This window comes from Lutra lutra, chromosome 9 (genome assembly GCF_902655055.1).
Source record: "Lutra lutra chromosome 9, mLutLut1.2, whole genome shotgun sequence".
Lineage (NCBI taxonomy): Eukaryota > Metazoa > Chordata > Mammalia > Carnivora > Mustelidae > Lutra > Lutra lutra.
In genome coordinates, this window is record NC_062286.1 from 143,915,812 (window position 1) to 143,940,553 (window position 24,742).

General features: G+C 60.6%; 3 protein-coding genes across 15 annotated transcripts; 1 reads left to right on the forward strand and 2 right to left on the reverse strand.

Moving 5' to 3' along the window:
* Positions 1 to 42: 42 nt before the first annotated feature.
* Positions 43 to 6,695, reverse strand: RGS19 (regulator of G protein signaling 19). 6 transcript variants are annotated; one of them, XM_047745800.1, is made up of 6 exons: positions 6,476 to 6,695; positions 5,891 to 6,020; positions 3,049 to 3,170; positions 1,257 to 1,331; positions 938 to 1,172; positions 43 to 852 (listed from the first exon to the last, which is right to left on the reverse strand). In XM_047745800.1, the coding sequence occupies exons 1-6, from the start codon at positions 6,679 to 6,681 to the stop codon at positions 661 to 663; spliced, it is 960 nt and encodes a 319-aa protein (XP_047601756.1). In that variant the 5' UTR covers positions 6,682 to 6,695; the 3' UTR covers positions 43 to 660. The 6 variants fall into 6 exon arrangements, with proteins under 6 accessions (XP_047601756.1, XP_047601760.1, XP_047601757.1 ...); XM_047745804.1 differs by lacking the exon at positions 5,891 to 6,020 and adding an exon at positions 3,336 to 3,433 and having other exon boundaries at positions 6,476 to 6,560; XM_047745801.1 differs by lacking the exon at positions 6,476 to 6,695 and adding an exon at positions 3,336 to 3,433 and having other exon boundaries at positions 5,891 to 6,415.
* OPRL1 (opioid related nociceptin receptor 1) lies at positions 5,992 to 24,529 on the forward strand. Of its 5 annotated transcripts, none has more exons than XM_047745797.1 (4): positions 5,992 to 6,095; positions 17,560 to 17,827; positions 21,405 to 21,760; positions 21,857 to 24,528. In XM_047745797.1, the coding sequence occupies exons 2-4, from the start codon at positions 17,592 to 17,594 to the stop codon at positions 22,378 to 22,380; spliced, it is 1,116 nt and encodes a 371-aa protein (XP_047601753.1). In that variant the 5' UTR covers positions 5,992 to 6,095; positions 17,560 to 17,591; the 3' UTR covers positions 22,381 to 24,528. The 5 variants fall into 5 exon arrangements, with proteins under 5 accessions (XP_047601753.1, XP_047601751.1, XP_047601754.1 ...); XM_047745795.1 differs by lacking the exon at positions 5,992 to 6,095 and adding an exon at positions 14,656 to 17,050; XM_047745796.1 differs by lacking the exon at positions 5,992 to 6,095 and adding an exon at positions 17,084 to 17,408.
* On the reverse strand, positions 8,726 to 13,285 carry LKAAEAR1 (LKAAEAR motif containing 1). Of its 4 annotated transcripts, none has more exons than XM_047745810.1 (4): positions 13,178 to 13,285; positions 10,487 to 10,904; positions 10,140 to 10,262; positions 8,726 to 10,057 (listed from the first exon to the last, which is right to left on the reverse strand). In XM_047745810.1, exons 2-4 carry the CDS (start codon positions 10,895 to 10,897, stop codon positions 9,998 to 10,000), a joined length of 594 nt encoding a protein of 197 aa, XP_047601766.1. In that variant the 5' UTR covers positions 10,898 to 10,904; positions 13,178 to 13,285; the 3' UTR covers positions 8,726 to 9,997. The 4 variants fall into 4 exon arrangements, with proteins under 4 accessions (XP_047601766.1, XP_047601764.1, XP_047601763.1 ...); XM_047745808.1 differs by lacking the exon at positions 13,178 to 13,285 and adding an exon at positions 12,007 to 12,082 and having other exon boundaries at positions 10,487 to 10,905; XM_047745807.1 differs by lacking the exon at positions 13,178 to 13,285 and adding an exon at positions 12,003 to 12,081 and having other exon boundaries at positions 10,487 to 10,905.
* Positions 24,530 to 24,742: the final 213 nt, after the last annotated feature.

Here is a 24,742-nt window from a genome sequence, read left to right on the forward strand (position 1 = left end):
TCTCTCTCTGACTAATAAATAAATAAAACCTTTAAAAAAAAATAAAAATATCTTCGATAGTAAGATCCTATTTTGGATGAAGAAGGAATGGAGATAAATATGAAAACATCTTTTTCTTTTTTTGATAAAATACAGTAAAGACATGTTTCCAGGTTTAAACTTAATGAAAATATAAAAAAGAAACTGGCTCTTGTTGCCTTGAGCCTAGTTTTGAGGTTCTGGGTCTGATCTGGGCGCAGACAGCTTGAGTCAGAGGGTCTCCTCATGTAACAACTAGACGTCACAGAGGCTCTGCTTCCCATCAGAGGCATTTTTCAAGGTCCCCGGCTGCCGGGGAGGAGGCCCCCCATGAAGCCGCTGGGTCCGTGAGCACTCCTGGGAGGGTCCCTCTCCCCCAGCAGAAGCCCCAGCAGGAGCCCTGGGCCAGCCAACAGGGAGCCAGATCGGGAGGGTCTGCTAGATCCCAGAGGCCCTCACACCTGCCTCACAGCAGGACCTCAGGGTACCATGTCCCTAGTGTAGAGAGGGGGCTCCAGTCTGGGACTGCCCCCAGGGGTGCTGGGCCCCTGTGGGCGTGCCGGACACCTGCTGACACAGGTAACCGAGTCCTTTCCTGCCGGATGGGTCCCGAGTCTGTGCGGCCGCGGGCGGGTGAGCAGCCTAGGCCTCGCTGGAGGACTGGGAGCTCCCCCGGAGCAGCAGGGCACGGTAGGTGGGGGAGCTGAGGAAGCGGGGGTAGGAGTCCCGGTGCATGAGCGTGTAGATCTGCAGCTGGGCGTCATCGAACGTGTGTGCGGACGGCTCCTGCATCTTCTTGTTGATGCCCTCCCGCACGCGCGAGTCCAGGCTCACCTGCGGGAGGGGATGCGGGGGTCAGGGGCCCTGGAGGTGTCCCCGCCCCCCCCCAGCCCCGCCCTGGTTCCCCACAGCGGTGCACCTCTTTGGGGGACAGAATGGACACGTAGTCCTCATAGATGAGCCTGGCCTTCTCGTCCACCACGTGCTGGTTGGCCTCTGCCTTGAGCTCCTCACAGGCCAGCCAGAAGAGCATGTTCTCCTCGCTGTACTCCGTGCGCAGAAACTCCCGGAACACGCTCCGGCCCGCCGGGCTGTGCATCAGCTTGTCGAACGACTGCGCCCAGCTCCGCACCTCCTCGGGGCTCGGCGTGGCGCTGTGGGCATTCCCCGCCAGGCCAGGTCAGGCCTGCACCCCCCGCCACCCAGACCCACGCACGCACGCGGCCGGCCACACCTACCATGCCTCGCAACCGGGGAGAGGCTGCAGCTTGTTCTCCCGGGAGACCCGCCACGCTCGCCGCCGCTCTTCAGCCCTGCCCGCAGAGAGAGAGGTGGCTCTGGCCTCGGTGGTACACCTGGGCTGGGTGCGCGCGCGCACCCACCCCACCCGCGGCACAGACACGCGCGCGCACCCACCCCACCCGCGGCACAGACACGCGCGCGCACCCACCCCACCCACGGCACAGACACGCGCGCGCACCCACACCCACACATGCGCGCGCACCCACACGGCACAGGAGGGCCCAGCTTCTGCGTGAAGCCCCTGCAGGAGGGCCGCTCCGCAGTCGGCTCCTGTCCCACCCGCCGGGGAAGGGTTAAGCCTTCAAGCACCCGCGTCTTCACTTGGGGTTATGTGTGTGTACATAGTACCTATGTATTTACATAGCAGGGAGACTCCCTGAAACTACATTGTGTTTATTTATTTACTTAGTTAAAAAAAAATTATTAATTTATTTGAGAGAGAGCACAAGCAGGGGGGAGGAGCCCAAGGAGAGGGAGAAGCAGACTCCCCGCTGAGCAGGAAGACCAACGTGGGGCTCAAACCCAGGACCCCCCGGGGATCGTGCCCTGAGCCTGAGGCAGATGCTTCTCCAACTGAGCCCCCCAGACGCCCCAAAACTACATCGTGTTTAAAGGGTCCCTAAAGTAACAGCATCTTTCTTTCATTAAGATACAAGTTTTTGGTATGTTTTCAAGACATGGCATCAGGGCTGGCTGCCACAGCCCCGCCTCCAGCCAGACCTCCCTCCATGGCCCCTGCATGTCTAACAGACATCTCAAACCCAAAGAGCCAGACAGACTCTTCCTCTCTTACCCTGCCTGCTAGACCCCAAACTCTCCCTCGGTCCCACAGGCAAAGTCTTAGTGCGTCCTGATTTGTCGTGACCACCCCTCTCCCATCTCGCGCGTGAATTGCTCACTGGTCAGCCGATACCCCTTTGAGGGGCACCTGGGGGGCTCCGTCGGTGAAGTGTCTGCCTTCGGCTCAGGTCGTGATCCCGGGGTCCTGGGCCCAAGCCCCACAGCAGGCTCCCGGCTCAGTGGGGGGTCTGCTTCTCCCTCTGCCTCCCCCCACTTGTGCCCATGCTCACTCTCTCTCTCTGTCTCGATTAAATAAATAAAATCTTAAAAAAAAATCCCCCTTTGAGTCCCCACAGCGCTGTCCACTCAATCCCCATGGGCTGGAAGCCTGAATAGGGCTAGGTCTCTGTCAACTGAAAACTCCCAACAGCTTCTCTGCAGGCCTACAGAACCCCCTTACCACCTGGGGGCCCCACCCCCGCCCTCTGGCAGGCTGCTCTGGAAGCTCGTCCCCATCGTCCCCAGGCTCACTGTCCCTCCACCTAACATTGTGTAGGACAGGCTTCTGTCTCGTTCCTCTGTGGGACCCCAGGGCCAGCTGAGGCTGTGTCACAGCGGCGTCTCCATGTGCTGAGTAAATGGACAGATGTGGCACACCTGGTGGGCTGGCCAGGTGCCTGCACACGGACACACCCTCGGGCGCTCTACGCCTGAAAGCCACACATGCAGAGGGGTCTGGGCACTGGCCACTGGTCAGCAGGGCCCAGGGGCCCTTGGATAAGAGCTGTGGGGGGCACAGGCCTCCTGCCTTCTGGCGATGCCTCAGAGGCCATCTGAGGGTTTGGGGGGCGGGCCCTACAGCCCCACATCTGCACAGCTCACCCCCCCGGCCCTGCCCCCCCAAGTCCCCACGTTCCAGGATCGCCCCCCTCCCCAGACTCCACGTACCAGGAACAGCCACAACAGCAGCACCAGCACAAGCAGCAGGGGTTGCGGCTGGGGGCAGCCGGGGGGGCTGCGTCATGACTGGACATCGAGGGGGGCTGGTCTGCCTCCTGCGGCCCTACGTGCTGGTGACATGGAGGCTTCCTCAGCTCCAGGCCAGAGCCTCGGCCCACATACCTTTTCCCCGACTCCCCTGGGTGGGCAATCCCCGCCTCCCAGCCTCCCAACTCTTTGCTCCCCCCACCCCCGTTCCCACAAGGGGGGCAGAGGCAGGGGTGGAGGTGGTGCACCTGCTTCTCAGTCTCATGTGGGGTGGGCATGGGTGGGAGGAGGAGGTCGCCCGGGCTCCGTGGTGCTGGCTCCAGGACCCTCACCACAGCCTGGGAGTCTGAGAAGAGAGGTGGAGGTTCTCACTGAGAACCTGGGACTGTAGCCTCTACTTGTTCCCTGGAAGGGGTCCTGAGAGTCTCTCCTTCCTTCCCAGACCCCTGGGGGCCTGCTCCCCTACCCCCCACTCTGTTCAGGCTCCTACCTCCGCCCCAGCCTACACCAGCGCCGTGAGCCGGGACAGGGTTGGTGAGGAGGGGGCCCCAGACAAGATCTCCACAGGAGGTTCCGGGACACCCCCATTTGCTCTGTCCCTGGGAAGCCGGAAGTCTGGGTTCCTCTTTCTTGGTTTCCGGCTCCTGGCCCCTCCCAAGGGGACTGGGGGCCCCACGGGTCTGGGGCTATCAGGTTAATGCATGAGGGTGGTGGCCAGACATTTGGACCCCCTCCCCAGCTCCCTCCATTTTGGGTTTTCTGCAGTGGGTAGGGGCAGGGGGAGGGTTGCTCCCCATGGGGAGTGCCTGTCTGCAGGTCACTAGGCTTGCAGCATGGAGAGGAGTGGGCCAGGACTTTCCCAGGGTGTGGGAAATGCAGCAGGGCGTGGGGGAGGAGGGCCATGAACCCCCTAGCCACGAGCCCATGGCTTCTGTCTTCTAGGTCCTGGGCCCTGCCTCCAGGACTCACCCCCCAGCTGGTACCTTACCACACCCAGGGGCTCCCAGCCTCCTTTCCCCCACCCCCACCAGGCTGTGGAAACCAATGCGACCTGGGGTGCCAGTGGTGGAGGGGCGTGGGGGGTAGCAAGGGGCTGGGGTGTCCTGCTCCCTGAGTCAGAGATGTGGGATTGCTGGAGGAGGTGAGGGTCAGCATTCTTTTCAGTATCTGTACCCATGTTTCAGGGTGGAGGCATGCAGGGGGCCCTGGGCTCTGGAGTCCCAAGACAGGGTGAGGAGCTTGACCCTCCCACCTCCATCCCCCGATGAGGCCAACCACAGATCCCAAAGTCTCCACCACGGGGAGGGAGTCAGTCAGTGCCCTGGGGGCCGTTTTGAATGCTTTCCCACCACGACCCCTGCCTGCGCCCACCTTGGCCTAAGTGAGGACACACAGGGCCCAGGGGCTTCCCTGCACAGCTGACAAGGACCTTCCTGAGCCACCAGGTCCTGCCCTCACCCCCATCTTTGTGCCTGGAGGCTCACGACTTGCTCTCACTTTATTTTCTCATGTCATTACCATCCTCCCTGCTGTCCCCACCCCTCAGCTTGTGGACTTTCAATCCCCATTTGGGCCATGTTGGCTTCTTGGGGTCTCCCAGGGTAGAAGGGAAGGGAGGAGGAGCTCTAGGACAGGCACCACGGCTGGGCAGGTCTTGGAGTAGGGACGCCGGGACAGCGTGTACACCGGAGCGCCCCTGCCTCCAGGGCCTGGGCACGCAGAGGCCTTGCCCTGACCCAAAGCTAGGGGTAAAGTGTAGGGTCCCCTGGGGCTGAGGCCCCTGACCAGCTAGCTACCTGACTTCCCCTGAGATCCTGGGGGAGGGGACCCTCAAACTGGGTCCCAGAGACACTGGGCAAGCAGATGGGGAAGGAGCAGCTGAGAGCTTGCCTTTCCCTCAGAGGTCAAGCTTCTAGGGAAAGGAAGGGGTGTGGCAACCTCTGGTCTGGCAGCTGGGCAGAAAACTGCTCTTCCTCCTCTGCACCCCCCACCCACTGTGAGTGGGGGCAGGGCCTGCCCCTCTCCCCCAAGCACCCCAAGACTTAGCTCTGAATTAGAGGAGGGGCCCTGTCTGGGAGTGCAGATCCAGGGGGGCCCCGGGGCTGGAGGGTGCATTTGGGGCCCGCGTCTTCTGTGCCTCTTGCAGGCCTGGACTGGCTCCCTGCGCCCTCCTCAGGCTGGCTGGGGTTCTCTGGCCGCTCACTCTCTCTTGAGGGGCTACAGGGTCTGAACTGGGGTTTCTGCCCCCCATTCTAGCATTTGGGAGGTGATGCATTCCCCTTTCCCAGCCCCTTGGGGGCTTTGGCCCCCAAGTCTGGGATGGGAGAGGCTGGACAGGCAGCAAGCCTGGCCTCTGGGGACAGAGGTTCCCTTGGGAGCAGCTGCTACTCTGCTCCACAGAAGGAAAAAGAACGTCCCTGAGCCCGCCCAGTCCAAAAAAAGAAGAAAATGTGACAATCCCAGAAAAAAATGCCATAACCTTTGGGTGGAGGGCTGACAGAGGGGCTCCTTTCTTTGATTCTGATGGTACTCAGTACCCTTGAGGTCTGCAGCCCCCCCCCCCCCATTTGATTGGTGCGGGGAGCCCCAGCCTGACTCCTCCAAGGCAGGCCAGGTCTTTCTAACCCTGGTGACCCTTGCCCCCCACCCTTCTGCAGTGGTGGGGGCAACCTATTTCTCTCTTCCTCCTGCTGCTGGCAAGGTCTGGCCTGGTAGAGCTTGTCTCCTTCTTCAGGGGCCCCTTCCTCTAGCCTCTGACGCCCCCACCCCTGTCTCAAGGAACTCGCCATGGCGCCCCACTCACCATCGACCCAAAGGCGAGGTGGGGGCGGGATGTGCCAGGTTCCCTCTGGGCCCCACCCTGGCTGCCGAAGGGGCGTGCACTGCAGCAGCAGGGACTCGACTCGGACGGCAGGAGGTACTCCTGCGGCGTTCTGGAGGGAGGCCGGCGCCGGGAGCCCCCGATCAGCTGGGGTCGGGGGCGCAGCGCCTCCCCTGCGCCTTGCAGGGTGAGTGGCTGCCAGATCCAAGGGGATGGGGGTGGGGGCGGACAGGGTGTCCCGCCTCGGCCCCTCCCCACCAGGCTGGGGGGGGGCGGGAGACGCGGAAACGGGGGTTCTTCCGGCCCCCCCTTTGAGCAATCACTTCCCCAGGCTCTGAGCTGCAGAAAAAGGGGAACCGGGTTGCAGCACCCCCTCCCCCACGCGCGGGGGACTGGCTCCAGTCCCGCCGCGGCCCAGGGTCCACGTGGACCCCGCGGCTGGAGTCCTTAGGGTGCGGATCCCGGCGCCAGCTCCCGCGGCTCCCGCCCCGTACGGCCCCCGGGCCCGGGGCCCGGAGGGGCAGGGCCGCCGTCCTCGGCGCCACGCGCGCGCGCGCGCGCACTCACCGGCCGCGCTCCCGAGCCGCTCGCGCCGCCGCCGCTGGCCCGCGCGCCCCGAGGTCCGGCTGGATCGTCGGGGAGGGGGCGCAGGGTGCAGTGCGCAGGCGCCTCGGCTGCACTTCCCCAAAGCGCGGGGCCGGGACTTCCTCGCGCGGGGAGGCGCCCGGCCCGCCCTGCCAGGCGCGCCCCGCCCCGCGCTCGGCTGGCCTCATGCCCCACCCGCCCCCTCCCCAGCACCCGGCAGATCCCCACCATCGCCTAGGGTAGCCCGTGGAGATGAGGGGTTAATAACGGGGCCTCTGGACCCAGGACGGCCTGAGCTGGCACTGGAATAGACGGGGGGGTGTGGCCGTGTCCCCCACTCTGTTCAGGGGGGCCAGTCCAGCTTTGCCATTCTTGTGGGTGTTCATGAGACTCTGGTCCAGTGCCTGACCCCGAGAGCCCTCAAGCCTCGGGGGTCCCTCCAGGCCCAGCCCTAAGCGTCTCTGCGAGTGTGGACTCGCGCCTGTAAAGTGGGGTTAAGCCTATGCTGGCTCCGTGCTCGAGGGGGCTTCCCCGGGAAAGGGGGTCTGATGCCGAGGGTATGGGTTCTTACGTCTGGAGTCACCGAATGTTCCTGTCTGCGGGGCAGGCTGAGTCTCTTCCGAAGCCTCCAGTTGCCCCACTATGTCTTAAAGTTTAAAGCCACACCCTCCCTTTTTTGCCACAATGCCCTGTCCCTTCTCTTTGGCTGACCCTCCTGATACTTTATGACCCATTACAGCTGTCAGTTAGCTTTCTTATCCCAGCATGCTTTGGGCCAGTGTCAGCGTGGCGGCGACCCTGCCCTGGAAACATCTGCAGAGGGTCTGTGTCCCCGGCCTTGCACCATGAGCATCTCCTGGCCCTTAGCAGGCCCTCTGCCCAATGGGCTCCTGATGCCCGAGGCCGGCTCACAAAATGCCTTCCAGTTGCACAAGTCGATATGCACGCGTTTCTCAGAACTCTTCAAGGTGACCAGGGAAGTGATTTTACATGTGCTCATTCATTCAGCAATTATCTGGGTGCTCCCCGTGCGCCCGACTGAGGGCCCCAGCAGCGAGCCCTGGGGCAGACAAGAAACAGACTGGCAGACTGGGTTAGGGGTAAGGAGGGCTAAGGAGGACCTCGGAGCCGAGGAGGGAGGCATCACTCAGCAAAGGAGAGCGTTGGAGAACGCTCCCAGGCAGAGGCCTTGGGAGAGGGGATGCCAAGCTGGAGGAGAGTGTGGGACAAGGTCAGAGAGGTGAGGGGGCCCTGCAGGCTGACGTGCCTCCTGGTGTTGTGAGCCCTGGGGGCCTTGGCCGGCACGACCACAAGACTCTCTGGCTGCCAGGCCAACAGCAAGGCCAGAGCAGAGACTGGAAGTCTGTCCAGCCGGTGGGTGGCTGCTTCTCGTTTAGCCTAGGCCACCATCCTGAGAGATGGGTCCCACAGAGCCAGGCCACAGCTGTGCCCCGACAAACAGCCCAGCTGCTCCCAGAGCCTGCTGTGGTCTCCACCACCTCCCGAGAAATGTGAGGCCAGCTGACCAGGGGGCCAGCTCAGCACACTCCGAGGCCCACTCATGCTGTTCCCTACTCCCCTGTCCTCTCAGCCCTCCATACGCCACACCTTCTGTGGCCACTCACCCCTGTCCTCTGGCCACTCAGGCCTGTACTCCATTCCCCTCACCCCAGCTATCCTGGTGGTCCTGCGTCTTCTCTGGTGAGTCTGTCTCTGCCCAGAGCATACCCATGTTCCATGGCGGGGAGCCCAGACGGGCTGGGCAGGGAGTTGCTGCAGGTTGTGCAGCAGGTGCGGTGGCCGTGGCATTCAACACCAGGACCCTCTGTCCAGAGCATGAGCGGGATCACAGCCCCAGGAATCCAGCCAACCTGGCACAGTCCCCAGGATGCTGGGCTCTGGCCTGCAGGCTTCGCTCTCCCATAGCAGAAGCCTCTTCTGGGCCCCACAGAAATGCCCTCAGCCACCTGCCCTGGCCTCCTCTGTAGACCTAGGCCCCCCCCCCTGGTGTGGGGCTCAAAGGGCTTGCCTGCCATGTGTCAGCTCAGTGCCTGGTACAGAGCTGCCCTCGGCCACCCTCTGGGTGGTCTTCTCCGAAGGGCTCTGTGTGGTCGCCCAACGCAGAGGGACCACACCCTTGTGGAGCCCTCACTGTGCTCACTCATGGCCCAGGTAAGACCCTCAAGATCTCGATTTTAAAGATAAAGAAATGGAGACTCAGAGAAGTGATGGAATGAGATCTGCATTTACCAAACAGATAAAACGGTCCTAGGTGGTCAGTACATGCCCAAGAGACAGAGTGCTGGGGTCCTGGAGAGTCAGCGCTGGACGTTATCCTATTGATGACAGAGAGAATGCCTCCCTCTCCCTGGTGACTTGTTTTCAGTGCAGGCCCCCTCCTCTGCCCTTGTTCCTCCTTCCCCAGCTCTGCTCAACCACGCCCCTCCCCTCACGACTGCCCCGCACAGCTCTCCCCTTCGTCCTAGACCTGCCGCAGACTCCACACACGGTTCTGGGTGCGGACCGAGGCCAAGGACAGCGACAGCACAGAAAGGGTGAATGGTCAGGTACAGGGGGAGAAGGGCTTCCTGAGGGCCACTCAGCAGGCCTCCCTGGCCCCCCCAGGGGGTTGTCTCAATCCTTTCAGCCCCCACTGCTGCGGCCATCTAAGGACTAGGAGGGAAGAAAGGGGAGACATGGCCAAGTTCTAGGCTCAAAATTTGTGTGTCAGCGAGAAGAGTAAGTTCTCTACAGGAAAATCTGTCTACCAAGTTCAGTGTTTGGAGCCTCCGCAGGAGGAGGGTTTGTCAGAACAGGACATGGGTGGTTTCCCTCCCGTATATGTGCGTCTGTGCGTAAGGGGCACAGGGCAGAGCTGAGGAGGTTGTTCAGGATGAAAAGGTGATTTTCTGCCTGGAGAAGTAGGGGCCTTCCTGAGTTGGTCTCCCTTTCCCTAGTCTCCCCCACCATGGTCCCCCTGGAGGACCCCTGGGGCACAGCTGGCTCCAAATGCCACCTTAGGCTTGTGCAGTCCCTCGTCCTGCCCAGAATGTCACCCTCCTCTCTGACCCCTGAAGGAATAACCTACAATGTGGGGTCCCACTTGGGCCCCACTTTCTCCCTGAGCTCGCCCTTCACTGCTGGGGTTGGGACAGTGGTTGGCCCAATTCTTACTCCTGTTCCCTCAGACAGGGGGCTGTTAGAGACCCGCAGGGTACCAGGGTGCCTGATTGGGGCAGCGCGGGATTTGAGAGATTACCAGCGTCCCATGTTGATCTGAACCTGCTCCTCCTTCTACTTTGTTGGACCCGCCCCTCCCCTCCTCCCCCGTCCGCGCGATGTATCTAGATGTCTGTGACATCGGATGCCAGGGAGGCTGCATCCACACTGTCCCCTTCCTTCTCCGGGAACCTGGAGAGAGGCAGCGTAACGACCAGGGGACGCTTGGACAATGAGAACTTTATGTGGGACGGTGGGGCGCGTTGGCACACTGTGGGGTCCCAGTCAACGTGGGAAGATGCTGCCATCAACTTTCTCCTGCAGGATGGTCTCCACGCGCCTCCTCTGCGGGTGAAAGGGGCTGGGGCCAGGTGTGCGGAGAGGAGGGCGGGGAACTCCCCCTTCCCCTTCCCGGGCCTCTGCGTACCTCTTGACGGTCCAGGGGGTCGGGGATCCGCGTCGGCTTCAGCCGCGGCGGCAGGAACAGCTCCAGCCGGATGGCGGCGCGCGCGGACTTCTGCTGCAGGACGAGGAGCGCGATCTCCTCCGCCTGCGGGTCGGGGCGGGGGTCAGGGGTGTTTCTGAGTCTACGCCTCGCTGTGCTTTGCTCCGCCCGCCCCTCCTGCGGGGCGCCGGAGCCGGCCCCTCCCGCCGTTTGATCCCCACCCCACCCCCCAACAACTTTCCTCCGCTGACGAGGCCCGGTCTCCCCGCCCCGCCCGCACCCCAACCTTCCCGCCCGCGCGCCCCTTCCTTCCGGGCCCCGGGCCTCACTCGCATGCGGATGTAGCGCAGCTGCAGGGCCCGGATCCGTCCTCGGGCCTCGGCTGCCTTGAGGACGCCGAGGAGCAGGTCCTGGCGCACCGCGGGCAGCTCGAGGGACTGCGTCCAGGCGCGCAGATCGGGCATGCGGTACCCCAGCTCCACTGACTCGCGGGGGAAGATGGAGGCGGCCGCGCCCACGTCCTCCAGCAGGTCCCCGAAGAGCATGTGACGACGACGCTGCGGGGGGCGCATGGCCGCCAGCCCTTCCAGCGACAGGGCCCAACCCGGTTTGGGGGGCTCCGCCGCGGGCGGCCCCTTGGCTCGCTCCTCACGGGACCCCTTTTTGGCTTGCTCCTCACGGGACCCCTTTTCCGCTCGCTCCCGCGGGCCCCTGCGCCCGGCCTCCTTCCGCGCCTCCATCCTGGGCCCTGCCAAGGGGAGAGTGAGTCCCACTGGCCACCTGCCAGCCCCTCTGGCCTGGCCCCCGCAGCTGGCTTGAGGTTCCACACCTCCAGCCTCTGCGCCTTTTTTTTTGTTGTTGTTTCTTCTTTAAGATTTATTTATTTGAGAGCGCGGGCGCGCGCAAGGGAAGCAAGAGGGAGAGAGACTCTCAAGCAGATTCCCTCGCTGAGCCGGGAGCCCCACGCGCATCCACTCACGACCTCAGCAGAAATCAAGAGTCGGTTGCTGGACCCAAGGTGCCCCAGACTCTGCACCTTTGGGCGAGCCTAGCACACGTCCTATTTATCCTTGCAGTCAGCCAGAAATTTCTGATTCACTTAATTTCAGAAAATTCCCTTTCTGCCCATGGGCTGCTTCTCTGTCCCCCGAGAAAATGCTGAGACCCCTGAGTTGACCTCCACCCCTACACAGGAGTGGAGGCCAGTGTTAGACTGGTGTGAGTGAGGCTTGGTGGACCCTTCCCCACAATTCTGGGACCCTTGATGTGCCCCAGGCCCCCATGTCTGTGGTTGCCAGTCTGTCAGCGCACCCCCAGACCCCTGGAACCCGAGGGCTGCTATAGTCTAGGGGCTGGAGATGGAAGGAGTGGGCAGAGGAGACGTGTGTGCCAGTGTTTGTATGTTCTTGTATGGGTCCATCTGTGTGTCTGTGGAAGGTCCTACATGTGTTCTAGGGGCGCTGAAAGCAGAATGGTCAGCTGGCTTGCTGCCCAAGGTGGGGTGGGGTGGGGGTGGGATAATGGGGGACCCCGCCCTCCTAGCCTGTCCCTGCTGGGTCTGGATGCAGGAAGGGAGAGCAGAGCCCAGGGTGGTTATAGACCAGTTAGGTCCCACAAGTGGGGAGAGGGAAATTCCCCTAGGGTCCTGGTTCAGCCCTGCAGGGGTCCTGGCTCAGCCCTGCAGGGCACCTTCCCAGCCCAGAGCACCTCTGGCCCCAGTCCCTGGACCCATCCTGGCCCATTGTGCGCCGGAGGCAGAGCCACAGCATGGCGTCTGGGGGCGGCCAGCTCCCTCCCCCACCCCATTCTTAGCTACCCCTCGATCCCCTTTTGTACACCCCATACTTTCCACTTTCTAGGGTCTGAGCCTCCAACGGAGCCCTGACTCTCTGGGGCTTGTTGACACGGTTGCCTGGCAACCAGGAATCCCACCCTCTCCGCCCTCTGGGGGGGAGGGGGGAGGGGGGAGGGGGGAGGAGGGTGGGGTGGGTGGGGGAGGGGGAGCCGGGCTGTCCCTGGGGAGGGAAGGGCGTGAGCCAAGCGGGGGTCCAGGTCCTCGGAGGGTGCCACCTTTCCAGGGGCGAAATGTCTACGGCTGTCTGGGCCCCTGCCTAGCTGGAGGAAGTGACTGTCAGCTTTTCCAGCCCCATGCCCTTTCTTGGCGCCCTGGGGAGCCCCAAACGCACTCTTCGGGGGTCTGTGGGGCCAGCTTCCTGGCTGGAGAGGTCTTGGGGGGCTAGTTTTGGGGGCAGAGGGCGTAGCTTATGAGACCTTCCTGTCTGATAGGTTTTTCCTGACGCATGAGCCAAAAGGGTTCCCACAGCCGCTATTGTTCACAGGAGAGGGAAACTGGGGCAGAGCTCAGGACCTCTCACCTCTTCCAGGGCAAGTTTGGGGTCTCGGGGTCCTGCAAGTTCCCAGAGCCAGATTTTGCTGAACCCAGAATTTCTAGGTCCTGGGTGCTGGGACCTAGATTTCTGTGGTCTGTTTGCGTATTTGTTAAGGCCGTACTGTTTTATAACCAATTCACTTATCAGGGTATTAATTCTGTACCTCACTCATGCGCTTGTCAGTTTGTTCTAGAATTCATGAAGTCATATGCTTGTGCTGCAGGTTGCGCCATAATTTGTTGGTGCACGGGGGCCCTCCAGGACACCCTCATAACTGTCTCCTTCGTTCATGGCTGTGTGTCAGGGCAATGGTGCCTTTGGGGGCTTAGGACCTCCACCTCTGAGGGGGGAACTGTCCTGGCTTTGGGGGTGGGGTCTCAGCGGAGCTTTTGGCCTTTGTGCTCCTATATCGCAGAGCCTGCACCAGTCCCGAGCTCCACAGAATGAATGGCTGTCCACCCTTCCAGCCCCCAAACCTTGGCACAAGCTGTTCGCTGGGTGCTACCCATTCCTGCCCAGCATGTGCCTTTGGGGTGTGGCCTGGGCCTTGGGATTCAGCACCAACCCTGGGGCTTGTTGAAGACAAAGGTCTCTGGGATCCAGAAGCAATGAGGGCTTAGGGAGTCTCACCTAGCTGGCAGCCTCCTCCAGGCAGGCCTCCTGGAGACATATAGCCCAGGCAGGGGCTGCTTCTGGCTCAACTCTGTGCTCCCATGCTGGTGAGTTTTGGGAGACAGAGGTCTGGGCTCTCCTCTCAGCTTCCCAGGTCTGGCCCAGGAGGCCTCACAGAAGGGGAATTGCTTGCTGGCTCCTGGCAGTAGGGTGGGTTTTATAGAGCAAGTGGAGGCACGCTTTTCTACAAGAAGGGACTTGGAACTTTCCCTCTGTTTTTGCAGGGTTGAAAAACTTTGGTACCCCTCCTCCCTACCCATCATTGGCTTGGTGCCCACATGGCTCACATTCCTGCAAGTAGCCTCTTCCAGCTCCTTCCCACACCTTGCGGGTGGTGGAGGTGCCACCCGTGTGTCTGGAGCCCAGCACCTGGGAGATATGAGCAGGCAGCCGTCTTTCATCTATTTGTGTCCAGGACTCACGTGTTTTTCAAGGGCTGATGGAAATGCTCCAGAGCCTGCAAATAAAACGCCACAATAAAATTCAAAGCTTTATTAAATGACTGCAGAACTTAACACTATATTGAAAAGCCACACACAGCTCAATCCTCCTCTTGCCTTAATTATATAACTATGGTAAAGTTAAAATCAAACAAACAAATTTATTATGATGAAACTCAGAATTGTTAAAGTCTTTTACTTTTTAACAGCACAAATGGGCTGGGGCTAACCTGCCCTGGAGTGGCTGCTCTGTGTCTTCCGGTGACTGTACCGGGACCCCTGAGCACAACCCAGGGATAGGGAAGCAAGCTGAGGCAGAGGGGAGGGGACAGCGCGCCTGCCTGTGGCCGTGAGTGGTGGCATTCCCAGGCCCCGACTCACTAGGCAAGAGTAAAGTGCACTCGCCTCACTTTGTGGGTGTAAATCTCTCTGGGACCCAGGTCTGGCCACAAATGCCTATGACTCCCGAGTGCAGCCCAGGCAGCCGAAGCCAGGGTTTGTGGACACGCATTCTGTGCTCATTCATGTGAGCTGCCTGCTTTGGGCTGTCCCTGGCTTCCCTGTGATATGGGAGACAAAGGCCAAAGAAAAATGAAATGTCCTTACTACTTATAACCCATGGACAAATCCTTGACCTTCCTCTGGGAGCTCAGTGGCCCTAATGTCGACACTTCGCTAAGGGCGAAAGGCGATCTTAACGCCCCCCCCCCCTGGGGTCCCATGAATCTACTTTTTTTTCTTGAGAGAGAGAGACAAAAAGGGGGTGGGCAAGCAGGGTGGGTGGGGGTGGCGGGGAGGGACAGAGGGAGAGAGAGAGGGGGAGAGGAGGGTCCCAAGCAGTCTGTATACTCAGCACAGAGCATTACATGGGACTCGATCTCACGATCCTGAGATCATGACCTGAATGGAAATCAAGAGTCGGATGCTTAACTGACGGAGCCCCCCAGGCGCCCCTGAGTCTACTTTAACATATAAAAACTCCTTTGGAAACTTCCTTTATCTCTACTCCCCAAAAGATATGTTGGCAGTCATCCGCCAAGTGTATGACCCACCAGTATACATTGGAAAGGTCCCACGACTGAGGGTTTACTAGACAGTAATAATACTGTTTTCCTGACAGTAGCTAACCCCCTCAGTGTCCTGGAAATCTTGCTTCTGAAACACCTCAGAGGCTCATGCTGTCCCTAACCCCTCCAACTTAAAAGTGCATGATCGGCCTGTCCTCACAAGCCCCGTGCAGCTCTTTGTGCCCACGGGTCTTGTCCCTGTGTGCTAATAAACACACTTTCTTCCACTGAAGAATTCTTTCTTGGCCGTCGGCTCTGAACCCCAACATTTCCACATCACCTGTGCGTTTTGTTTTGCCTGCATGGGACACAAATGCTCTCTCACAGAACGTGTCCCCTGCTGTCCCCTGTGAGACACCTGTGTTCGGTGTCTTAGCCTGGCTGCTCGGGGGTCCAGAGAAGCCTGGGCCACGTCCTCTGTGCTGCCGGTCCCCTCTGTGGGGTCCCTTTTGTGTTCAGGGAGTACAGTCAGCCTCCAGGCCTGGCCACTCATGAGCTGGGTGACCGAGCCTGTCCTTTGGCTTAGACTGTCCTGTGAGGGGCCAGGAATCTGCCTCTGGCTATCCTTTGTGCCGGGCCCACTGGGTGCACTCACATGAGCCTTTCCAGACCAGCCTCACGGCCCCCTCTTGCCCCAGTCTGGGCCTGAGCGGGGAGCCACTGAAGGCCACCATGGGACGCAGCTCCGTGGGCTCCTGCCAGCGAGGGGAGGCTACGGGGGCTAAGCCTCCTTGGGCTCCTGGCCCTGCTGGGCTCCTGAGGTCAGCAGGATCCTGCTTCTGGCTTCGTCTGGAGGGTGTGGGGGCACGTGTGTGTCTCCTGGGGGTCTGGAAGCCTTGATCTGTGGGTCTCCCTGCTCTTGCCCTGCCACTCGTGTGCCTCGAGTGCTTGTTGGTGTGGGTTCACGTGTGTGCGGCCCATGTGTTTGTGCCTGTGAGTGAGTGTGTGCATTTCCGAACCCATGTTTGTGTGTTCAGTCATGTGTCTGCTTCGGTGTCTTCATGTGTGTTTGCACGTGAGCCTGTGTGTCCCTGCATGTCCTGAGGGAGTGTCTCCGTGGTTGTGCCCCGTGTCTCCATACTGTCCCTGAATCTGCTGCAGTGAAGATGCAGAGGAAAGTCCTGGGGGACAGCTTGGGATGCTGAGTCCTAGGGCACCTGCCTGCTCCATGGTCTCCTGATTTGCCAGGTATCCTAGCAACGCTGCTGCCAGTCGCCTAGCAACCAGGTCCCCATCCTTGGAGATGGCTGCTCCAAGCAGGGTCTGGGCTATGTGAGTAGAGCCTGTGCAGGAAGAAGGACCCCATGACTTGGAGGCTGGTGACTCAGCTAAGGGGTCACCCACACAGCACGTGACCCAAGTGCCAGGAAGGAGGCAGCCCCGTGGGAGCTGTTCAGCTGCACGGGTGCTAGGGGCCCAGGCTGTGAGGAAATGAAGTTCAGGTGTCACTTTGGGACTCCAGCTGGGGCAGAGACACCCTTGGTGTGTCTCAAAGTGGCAGATGGACCTGGGTTTCACAACACAGAGGCTTAATGCTCCCATCTGCAGAAAGCTGATGCTGATGGCGGGGACCTGGTGTGCGGGGACTGATGAGCCTTCACCGTGGACCTGTGGAGTGCGTGATGGGCACACAGGGTGCACCGTGGAGTCGAGGCGCCCTGCTGGTCCACAAGGCTCTGACCCACTTAGTGCTGGCCAAGCAGGCGTCCTGCTGCGCACATACCCTCTTCTTGGCCTGCCCCTGCTCCGCCGGGGACACCGGCTGAGGGGCCCTTTCTGGGCCCAGAATGCCAACCGGGGCTGGTCTGGGTCCACCTGAGGCAGTGTCTCTGTGTGTTAGATGAGGCCTCGCCTCCGTGTCCCAGTCTGTGCGTCTTGTGGGCGTCCCCCTGAGTCTCTGTCCCCTGTCCCTGTCTGTGTCCTTGTGTGTATGTCTATCCCTCGACTCAGTTCCCGTGTGGATCTGCGTCCCTGTCCGTATCTGTGTGTGGGAGCTGGTCTCTGTCGTTCATCTCGCAGTGTGCGCTCAAAGGACATCCAGTGCGGGGCCCCGGCCATCCCCCCTTCCCTGAGGCCCCTCACCCCGCCCTCAGGGCCCCTCCTCCTCAGGAGCGGCAGGCTCCGCCCCATCCCTCAGCTCCGCGCCAGGCTGCGGCGTCTGGTCTGGCATCTGCTGGGAAGGAGTCGCGCGCTCCCGCCGCAGCCCCAGCCCCGTGCAGCCCCGCGCGGACCTGCGGCTGGTCCGGCAGTGGCATCCCAGCCCCGCGCCGGCGGGGCTGAGGGTTAGAGCCGCCACAGCCTCGGCTCCCACGGAGGTTGCTAAGGTAAGGCCTAAGCTGCGGGGGGTGGGGGTCGGGAGACTGGGGTCGGGTGTGGACAGACTGCAGCCCCGGGGCAGGACTGGGGAGGGGCAGGAGGGAGTCGTGTCCTGTGTCCCACGGGTTTCTGGGTGTGTCTCTGCCCCTTTTGTGTCTGTGTGTGCCCGAGGTCAGGTCTGGACTTTTCTGTGGGTGGTGTGCACACATGGATAGCTGTGTGCCCCTGAGCCACTGTGGGTGGACACGTGTGTCGGTGTGTGACTGTGACTACACGCGTGAGTCCCATGCAGGAGACTGTCGGCCTCGCGAGACCGCGTCTCGTCTGCACACACGCCTCTAGGCACATCCCTGTCTGTGCACACAGGTCTGCTTGTCTCCATGGTTTCTGCGTGTGCGTGTGTGCCTCTGCGTCCATGGCTGTGGGGGGGTGGCGGAGGCTACGCACCCTGTGCTTAGAGGCCTCCAGGCTGGGTGGGGGTCAGGTGCTGTGGTCATGTGTCCCTGTTCTCTCCCAGGCACCAGGTGGCTTTGCACACAGGGAGGCAGAATGGAGTCCCTCTTCCCTGCCCCCTTCTGGGAGGTCCTCTACAGTGGCCACCTGCAGGGCAACCTGACCCTCCTGAGCCCCAACCACAGCCTGCCGCCCCCCCACCTTCTGCTCAACGCCAGCCACGCCGCCGCATTCCTGCCCCTTGGGCTCAAGGTCACCATTGTGGGGCTTTACCTGGCTGTTTGCATTGGGGGACTCCTGGGGAACTGCCTCGTCATGTATGTCATCCTCAGGTAGGCTGGGGACCCATCCACGCCGCTACAGAGGGGAAGCAGGCAGGGGACTGTGTTGGGTGGGCCTGCCAGGTAGAGACTCTGCACCTTTCCTGTTCAATTTCTGGTCATCCTGTCGGGCAGCGTCAGGGGCAGGGTTGGTTCTGAGGCCCTGGGTGCTCATGTCTTCACGGCTGGGGCACAGGACTAGGGGGAGAAGGAAAGGAAGGGATCAGCCTTGCTCACCCTGGTCATGGTAGGCGGGAGGAGGGGGGTGCAGCTGTGTCCCCGATGGAATGTCCCCCTGACTCCTGACAGATCACACCCCCCGATGCGGGGGCCCAGCTCCTCGCCCAGCCACTGTGGGAAGATCGCATGGATCTCACGGTGACCCTGAGAGGCAGCTCCGGCTCAGCAGGGGCGGCTGGTGCTGGGGCTGTGCCCGAAGCCCCTCCCCTTTGGCTCTGGGCGACTGCCGGGGTCTGGGTCGACTCCAGCATGTGCTGGTGCTTAGACTGGGATAGCCTGGGGGATCAGAAGGGCTGGCCAGGCTGCAGGAGAGGGGGACATCATAGGAACAGCATGGGGACATTGTGAGGACGGGTGTGCATGTGTGCGTGTGTGTGCATGTATACACGTAGGTACAAGCATGCACACACAGGTGGGCACACAAATCTGTGAAGTGCACACATGTAGGTGGGTACACAACAGTGCACACATGCATGGGTGAGAGTGTCCACACACGAGTTAGCGTGCGGTGCGGTGTGCCCATGCACACACATGTGTACCTTACAGCTGGGCATGCGTGTACAAGCACACACATGCAAGTGTGCCTCTACACACACTAGTGTCAGCATGCACACATGTGTGAGTGCCCACGTGTGTAAAAACAGTGTGTGAGTGTGCACACGGACACGTGCAAGGTGTGTGTGTTGGTGTGTAAGGTGCACATGCTTATGCAGGGGTCAGGGAAGAGCAGCTGTCTGTCTGCGGTGCTGAACCCCAGGGGACCGGACTCACATGGCCCTCTGTGGCTGGGGGGTGTGCTGCAGGTGACAAGTGACCCAGCCTGTGGTGGTCTGTTTCACCCTTCCTGTCATCATCGCTTCTCTGTCTCTCTCCTCCGCCGTGGGGCATCCACACTCAGAGCCACATCCTCGTCCTCGTCAGAGCAGACAGGGAAGGTCCCCAGAGACACTGATGGGCAGGGACAAGCCTGCGTGTCAGAACAGTGTATTCTGACCCTGCGGTCTGGGATCGGCTGCCCAAGGGTCAGAGACACCACTTGCAAGCCCTGCTCTTCTTAAGAGACTTTATTTTATTTTTTTAAAAGATTTTATTTATGGGGGCGCCTGGGTGGCTCAGTGGGTTAAGCCGCTGCCTTCGGCTCAGGTCATGATCTCAGAGTCCTGGGGTCGAGCCCCGCATCGGGCTCTCTGCTCAGCGGGGAGCCTGCTTCCTCCTCTCTCTCTGCCTGCTTGTGATCTCTCTGTCAAATAAATAAAAATAAAATCTTAAAAAAAAAAAGATTTTATTTATGGGGCACCTGGGTGGCTCAGTGGGTTAAAGCCTCTGCCTTCAGCTCAGGTCCTGATCCCGGGGTCCTGGGATCAAGCCCCATGTCAGGCTCTCTGCTCAGTGGGGAGCCTGCTTCCTCCTCCTCTCTCTCTCTGCCTGCCTCTCTGCCTACTTGTGATCTCTGTCTGTCAAATAAATAAATAAAATCTTAAAAAAAAATCTCTTAAAGATTTTATTTATTTATTTATTTGACAGACAGAGATCACAAGTAGGCAGAGAGGCAGAGGGGAGCAGGCTCCCCGCTGAGCAGAGAGCCCGATGCTGGGCTCGATCCCAGGACCCCGAGACCACGACCTGAGCCAAAGGCAGAGGCTTAACCCACTGAGCCGCCAGGTGCCCCTACCTGCTCTTTTTAAGACCACTTAGATCCTCTGAGCCTAAGTGTCCTCCTGTACAGAGTGTGGACCAGTATAGCCTCATAAAATCTTAAATGAGAATGAAATCCATGTGGCGAGCTTGGCTCAGGTGTCTGCTGTTGTGGTTCTTGTGCTGTTATTTGGTCATAATTAAGGCCTGTTCCTGCTGATTCCAAATCCTTCTCTAAGACGCAGAACTGACCCAGATCCTCTTATGGTAGGTTCGGTGACATGGAGCCTTGTCCCCTCTGGTGTTGCTGCTGCCAACACTGTCATCCCCACCATCACTCCTCCCACCTCCACGACCCCATCACCACGACCATCACTGCTGTCTCCATCTCTACCCACATCGTTACCCCCCCTACTTACCACCCCCCACTTACCACCCCCCCACTTACCACCCCCCCCACTTACCACCCCCCCACTTATGACCCCCCAACCTTTCCACCCCCCCAACAATAACCACTCCCCCACACTTACCACCCCCACACTTATGACCCCCCAACCTTTCCACCCCCCTACACTTATGACCCCCCCAATACCATGCCCCACACTTACCAGCCCCCAACAATACCACCCCCCACACTTATGATCCCCCAACCTTTCCACCCCCCCACACTTACCACCCCCCACACTTATGACCCCCCCACTTACCACCCCCCCACTTACCACCCCCACCACACTTACCACCCCCCACCAATTACCACCCCCCACACTTACCACCCCCACACTTATGACACCCCAACCTTTCCACCCCCCACACTTATGACCCCCCACTTACCACCCCCACACTTACCACCCCCCCAACAATTACCACCCCCCACACTTACCACCCCCCCCACACTTACCACACTCACCACACTTACCACCCCCCCACCATCACCAATATTATTACTATTAATTCAGTCAACAAATATTTATTAAGCAGCCGTAATGTCCCCAGACCTGTTCCTTGGGTACAGCCAGACCACATTAGCTCCTCTCCCATTCCTGTCACCATTTCCCATCTCTATCCCCAGACCACAACATGGGCTGTGACGGCTGTTGAGCTCTTATAGACTTTGGAGCCCTTAGAAATCTCTGGTGTCTGTAAGGCCAACCTTGTAGTCCGTGAAGGGTCTTTAGGAAGACTTGAAAGGGAGGGAGGAGTACAGGCTCTTTTTCGTAGGAGTCCTACCTCTTTGATCCCATGTAGAGTCAGATGTGTGCCCTGCTACCCTACGTACCCAACTTCTCCAAAGCAGACCAGTCTTCGGGTCTGGAACCCTTTTGTGTGTGCTGGAAGGACTGTTTGCTCCCTGGCTCCATGCCCTTATGCTGGGCCCAGGAACCTGCATTTTTTTTAAAAGATTTTATTTATTTATTTGACAGACAGAGGTCACAAGTAGGCAGAGAGGCAGGGAGAGAGAGAGGAAGGGAAGCAGGCTCCCCGGTGAGCAGAGAGCCTGATGCGGGGCTCGATGCCAGGACCCTGGGACCATGACCTGAGCTGAAGGCAGAGGCTTTAACCACTGAGCCACCCAGGCGCCCCAGGAACCTGCATTTTAACAAGGGCCTCAGACTGGGTGCTCCTCATGGTGGCAATGAGAAGGACCCTGGGCTTTGCTGCCAGGTCCAGCCATGGGCACTGGATGAAGCCTTCCTTTTCCCTGTGCTCTCTGCAGACACACCAAGATGAAGACGGCCACCAACATTTACATCTTTAACCTGGCCCTGGCAGACACCTTGGTGCTGCTGACACTGCCCTTCCAGGGCACTGACGTCCTCTTGGGCTTCTGGCCGTTCGGAAACGCCCTGTGCAAGACGGTCATTGCCATCGACTACTACAACGTGTTCACCAGCACCTTCACCTTGACCGCCATGAGTGTGGACCGCTACGTAGCCGTCTGCCACCCCATCCGAGCTCTCGATGTCCGGACGTCCAGCAAGGCTCAGGCTGTCAGTGTGGCCATCTGGGCTCTGGCGTCCATTGTCGGTGTTCCTGTTGCCATCATGGGCTCGGCGCAGGTCGAGGATGAAGGTCAGGGGCGGCCCCCCTTCCCCGGTGCTCTTCTTGCCTGGGTCGCAGAGGGTCCTTCCCGGTCCACCCACACTGACCCTGGTTTTCTCCCTGCAGAGATCGAGTGTCTGGTGGAGATCCCCGCCCCACAGGACTACTGGGGCCCTGTGTTTGCCGTGTGCATCTTCCTCTTCTCCTTCATCATTCCCGTACTTGTCATCTCCATCTGCTACAGCCTCATGATCCGGCGGCTGCGTGGCGTACGCCTGCTGTCCGGCTCCCGCGAGAAGGACCGGAACCTGCGGCGCATCACGCGGCTGGTGCTGGTGGTGGTGGCCGTGTTCGTGGGCTGCTGGACGCCTGTGCAGGTCTTCGTGCTGGCACAGGGCCTGGGGGTGCAGCCGGGCAGCGAGGCCGCCGTGGCCGTCCTGCGCTTCTGCACGGCGCTTGGCTACGTCAACAGTGGCCTCAACCCCGTCCTCTACGCCTTCCTGGATGAGAACTTCAAGGCCTGCTTCCGGAAGTTCTGCTGTGCCCCGGCCCTGCGCCGGGAGACGCAGGTGTCCGACCGTGTGCGCAGCATCGCCAAGGACGTGGCCCTTGCCTGCAAGACTTCTGAGACAGTACCACGGCCCGCATGACTAGGCGTGGACCTGCCCATGGTGCCCGTCAGCCCGCAGAGCCCATCAACACCCAACACAGAGCTCACCCAGGTCACTGCTCTTTAGGCTGACACCCAACCTGGGTCCTGGGCATTGCCGGACTTGCGGACTTCCGCGTGGCCTCAGAGGGCCTGGTGACGTCATGGGACAGGTCAGATGGTAGCTGCCTTCCTCATGCATAGCAGAGAGGGGACCCCTGCCACGAGTGTGCCCAGCCAGAGCCCCTGCCAACACCCTAACCCTCATGGGACTCTGCTGGCCTCTCCCCCGCGGCGCCCTGCGGGCTCTGGGAATGGGCACACCTGGAGGTGTGACAGCAGTGTGCCACCTGCTCCCTGTGCCATGTGCTCTCTGCGGGGGGCCCTGCAACCCCTCCTTGGGGTTTGGAGCTGTCGGTGAGGACTTGCCTGGGCCTCAAGGGACGTCACTTCCCTGTCCCCCACGCCCGCCTCTGAGAGGCTTCTGAGGGGCTTTTCGCTCCTGAAGCACAAAGAACCATCAACCACAGATGTGGCTGTCTGGGGTGTGGAGGTGGCTTGGAGGGACAGTGGGCTGCTCGGTCACCTCAGGCCACTTTGTCGTTCTGGAAACAGCCCCGGAGTCCTGGTCTTGGCTGCACAGAGCTGGAGGGGAGGGTCGCTCTGCTGTGCTCTGTCCTTGGGTCCTCCAAGGCTCTCTTGAAATCAGAGGTCAGCAGTTTTGCGGCCGACAGGCCCTTGCGCCGTTTGGACCCTGGTGGACCTGGAAGAGGAGTTGGCCATGGGGACGGACTCTGCTCTGCCTCTCTGGCGACCGGCCCCGGCGTCACTGACAAACCTCCAGGGGTCTGTGGCGGGGGGCGCTGAGCTTCCCGCTACCACTGTGAGAATGGTCTGGAGCGGGAACACCGTTGCTGGGGAGGGGGCTCCCTGCTGTGGTCCCCGGAGGAGCACCCTTCTTGCTCTGTGGTTGGGAGCTGCCGTCTGGCGAATTTGCAGACACTCTCTCCTGTAGATAAACTATGGAAATCCAACACTGAAAAGACCATTCCGCCTCCACCCGTGAGCTGAGCAGTGGACCTCAGCCAGGTGGTCTCGGGCTCCTGCAAAGAACAGGAAGCACTGACTTTGGGCTGGCTTCTCCTGCTTCAGGGAGCCCCAGCTCTGTGGGTTCATTCCTGGGGGGGATGGAGCTGCCCAGCTGGGGCGTTTTCGTGACAGGCCGAAGGATGCATGCTAGTGGGACACGTTGCTTCGTGTATTTATGCATGCGACCAGTGTCATTTCCCCCACACAGAACCAACCCTAATCTTGTCTCCAGGGGTCATTGGGGCCACCATAAACCCCTTCCCACTGAGCAGGTGTTTCTGACTCCAGTGGGGTGGGGCCGCTGGGGTAAGGAGTCCTCCCACCTGCTCTGGGCTCCTCACTTGGCCAGGCTCTGTCTTCATGGGATGGTACCCTTGGAGACTGCGAGGCTACAACTTCCAGAAAGTGTGATTTCGTGATGCGCTGGAGGTCTGTTTCCTTTCCTTCAGCACAAATAGCTTCTCCTTGAACAACCAGCTATGGCACCTACATCCTGCCCCTGTGGCTAGAGGCTCCCTGTGGGTCGGGGTGGGGTGAGCTCTTCCCACGGGGCCCCATGTTTCTCTCACCCCACTTAGTCCCAGCAGACCCCTCGCTGCCCCAGCCCTCTCCCCCTTCCTTGAGCAGACCCAGCAGAGTTTTGGAAGATGAACAGACAGCCTCCATTGGTGGCCCTGAGATGGGGACATGCCTCCGGCTCTGGTGTGGACCCAGTTTGGTCCAGGTTGACCCTTGGGGTGGGTGACCCTCTCAGAAAGAGGGGTATCAGAGGGGGCGGTGAGGGCAAGCTTGGGGGGGAAGTGTTTGGCCCCCACAGAGGGGTCGGTGTGCGGTTTCACACCAACCTTAACGATGGGCACTTGGCTGTTCAAACAGACAGCATCAAGCGGAAGTTTGGGAATGAGGGGCCTACAGCAGCGGGTACCTGAGGAGTGCTGGGGAGACTGTGCGGTGGGGCGGGGGGAGCGCGGGTGGTGGGGGTACCCTAACCTGCTTGCCCCGCCCTGCAGGGGAGATGGGCCCTGAAGGGTCAGGTGCATTGGCTGGGGTGAGGACCCTGCCCCTGCCGGCCCCCCCTCCCCTCCACTCCTGTTCCCACAGCTTCTCAGGAACGCAGCCCCTGCCGAGGTGGCTTGGGCGCCCTGTTCCCTCACTCATTTGCACCTGCTCACACCTCAGATGGCTGTTGAGAGCCTCCGCTCCTCTCCTCAAGAAGCTTGCAGGGACGGGCGGTGCGGAGGCCGTGATGAGGGCTGCAGCCGGCAGAGGAATGA

Excerpts from the sequence above, each read along its gene's own strand:
- RGS19 (XM_047745800.1), bottom strand. The coding sequence starts at position 6,681 with ATGAGGCCAGCCGAGCGCGGGGCGGGGCGCGCCTGGCAGGGCGGGCCG. Across the intron at positions 1,173-1,256 it reads CTCCCCGGTTGCGAGGCATG|CGCCACGCCGAGCCCCGAGG; the intron begins GTAGGTGTGGCC and ends GAATGCCCACAG. Across the intron at positions 853-937 it reads CCATTCTGTCCCCCAAAGAG|GTGAGCCTGGACTCGCGCGT; the intron begins GTGCACCGCTGT and ends CCCCTCCCGCAG.
- LKAAEAR1 (XM_047745810.1), bottom strand. The coding sequence starts at position 10,897 with ATGGAGGCGCGGAAGGAGGCCGGGCGCAGGGGCCCGCGGGAGCGAGCG. Across the intron at positions 10,263-10,486 it reads TGCGCTACATCCGCATGCGA|GCGGAGGAGATCGCGCTCCT; the intron begins GTGAGGCCCGGG and ends CCCGACCCGCAG. Across the intron at positions 10,058-10,139 it reads ACCCCCTGGACCGTCAAGAG|AGGAGGCGCGTGGAGACCAT; the intron begins GTACGCAGAGGC and ends TTTCACCCGCAG.
- OPRL1 (XM_047745797.1), top strand. The coding sequence starts at position 17,592 with ATGGAGTCCCTCTTCCCTGCCCCCTTCTGGGAGGTCCTCTACAGTGGC. Across the intron at positions 17,828-21,404 it reads GTCATGTATGTCATCCTCAG|ACACACCAAGATGAAGACGG; the intron begins GTAGGCTGGGGA and ends TGCTCTCTGCAG. Across the intron at positions 21,761-21,856 it reads GGCGCAGGTCGAGGATGAAG|AGATCGAGTGTCTGGTGGAG; the intron begins GTCAGGGGCGGC and ends TTCTCCCTGCAG.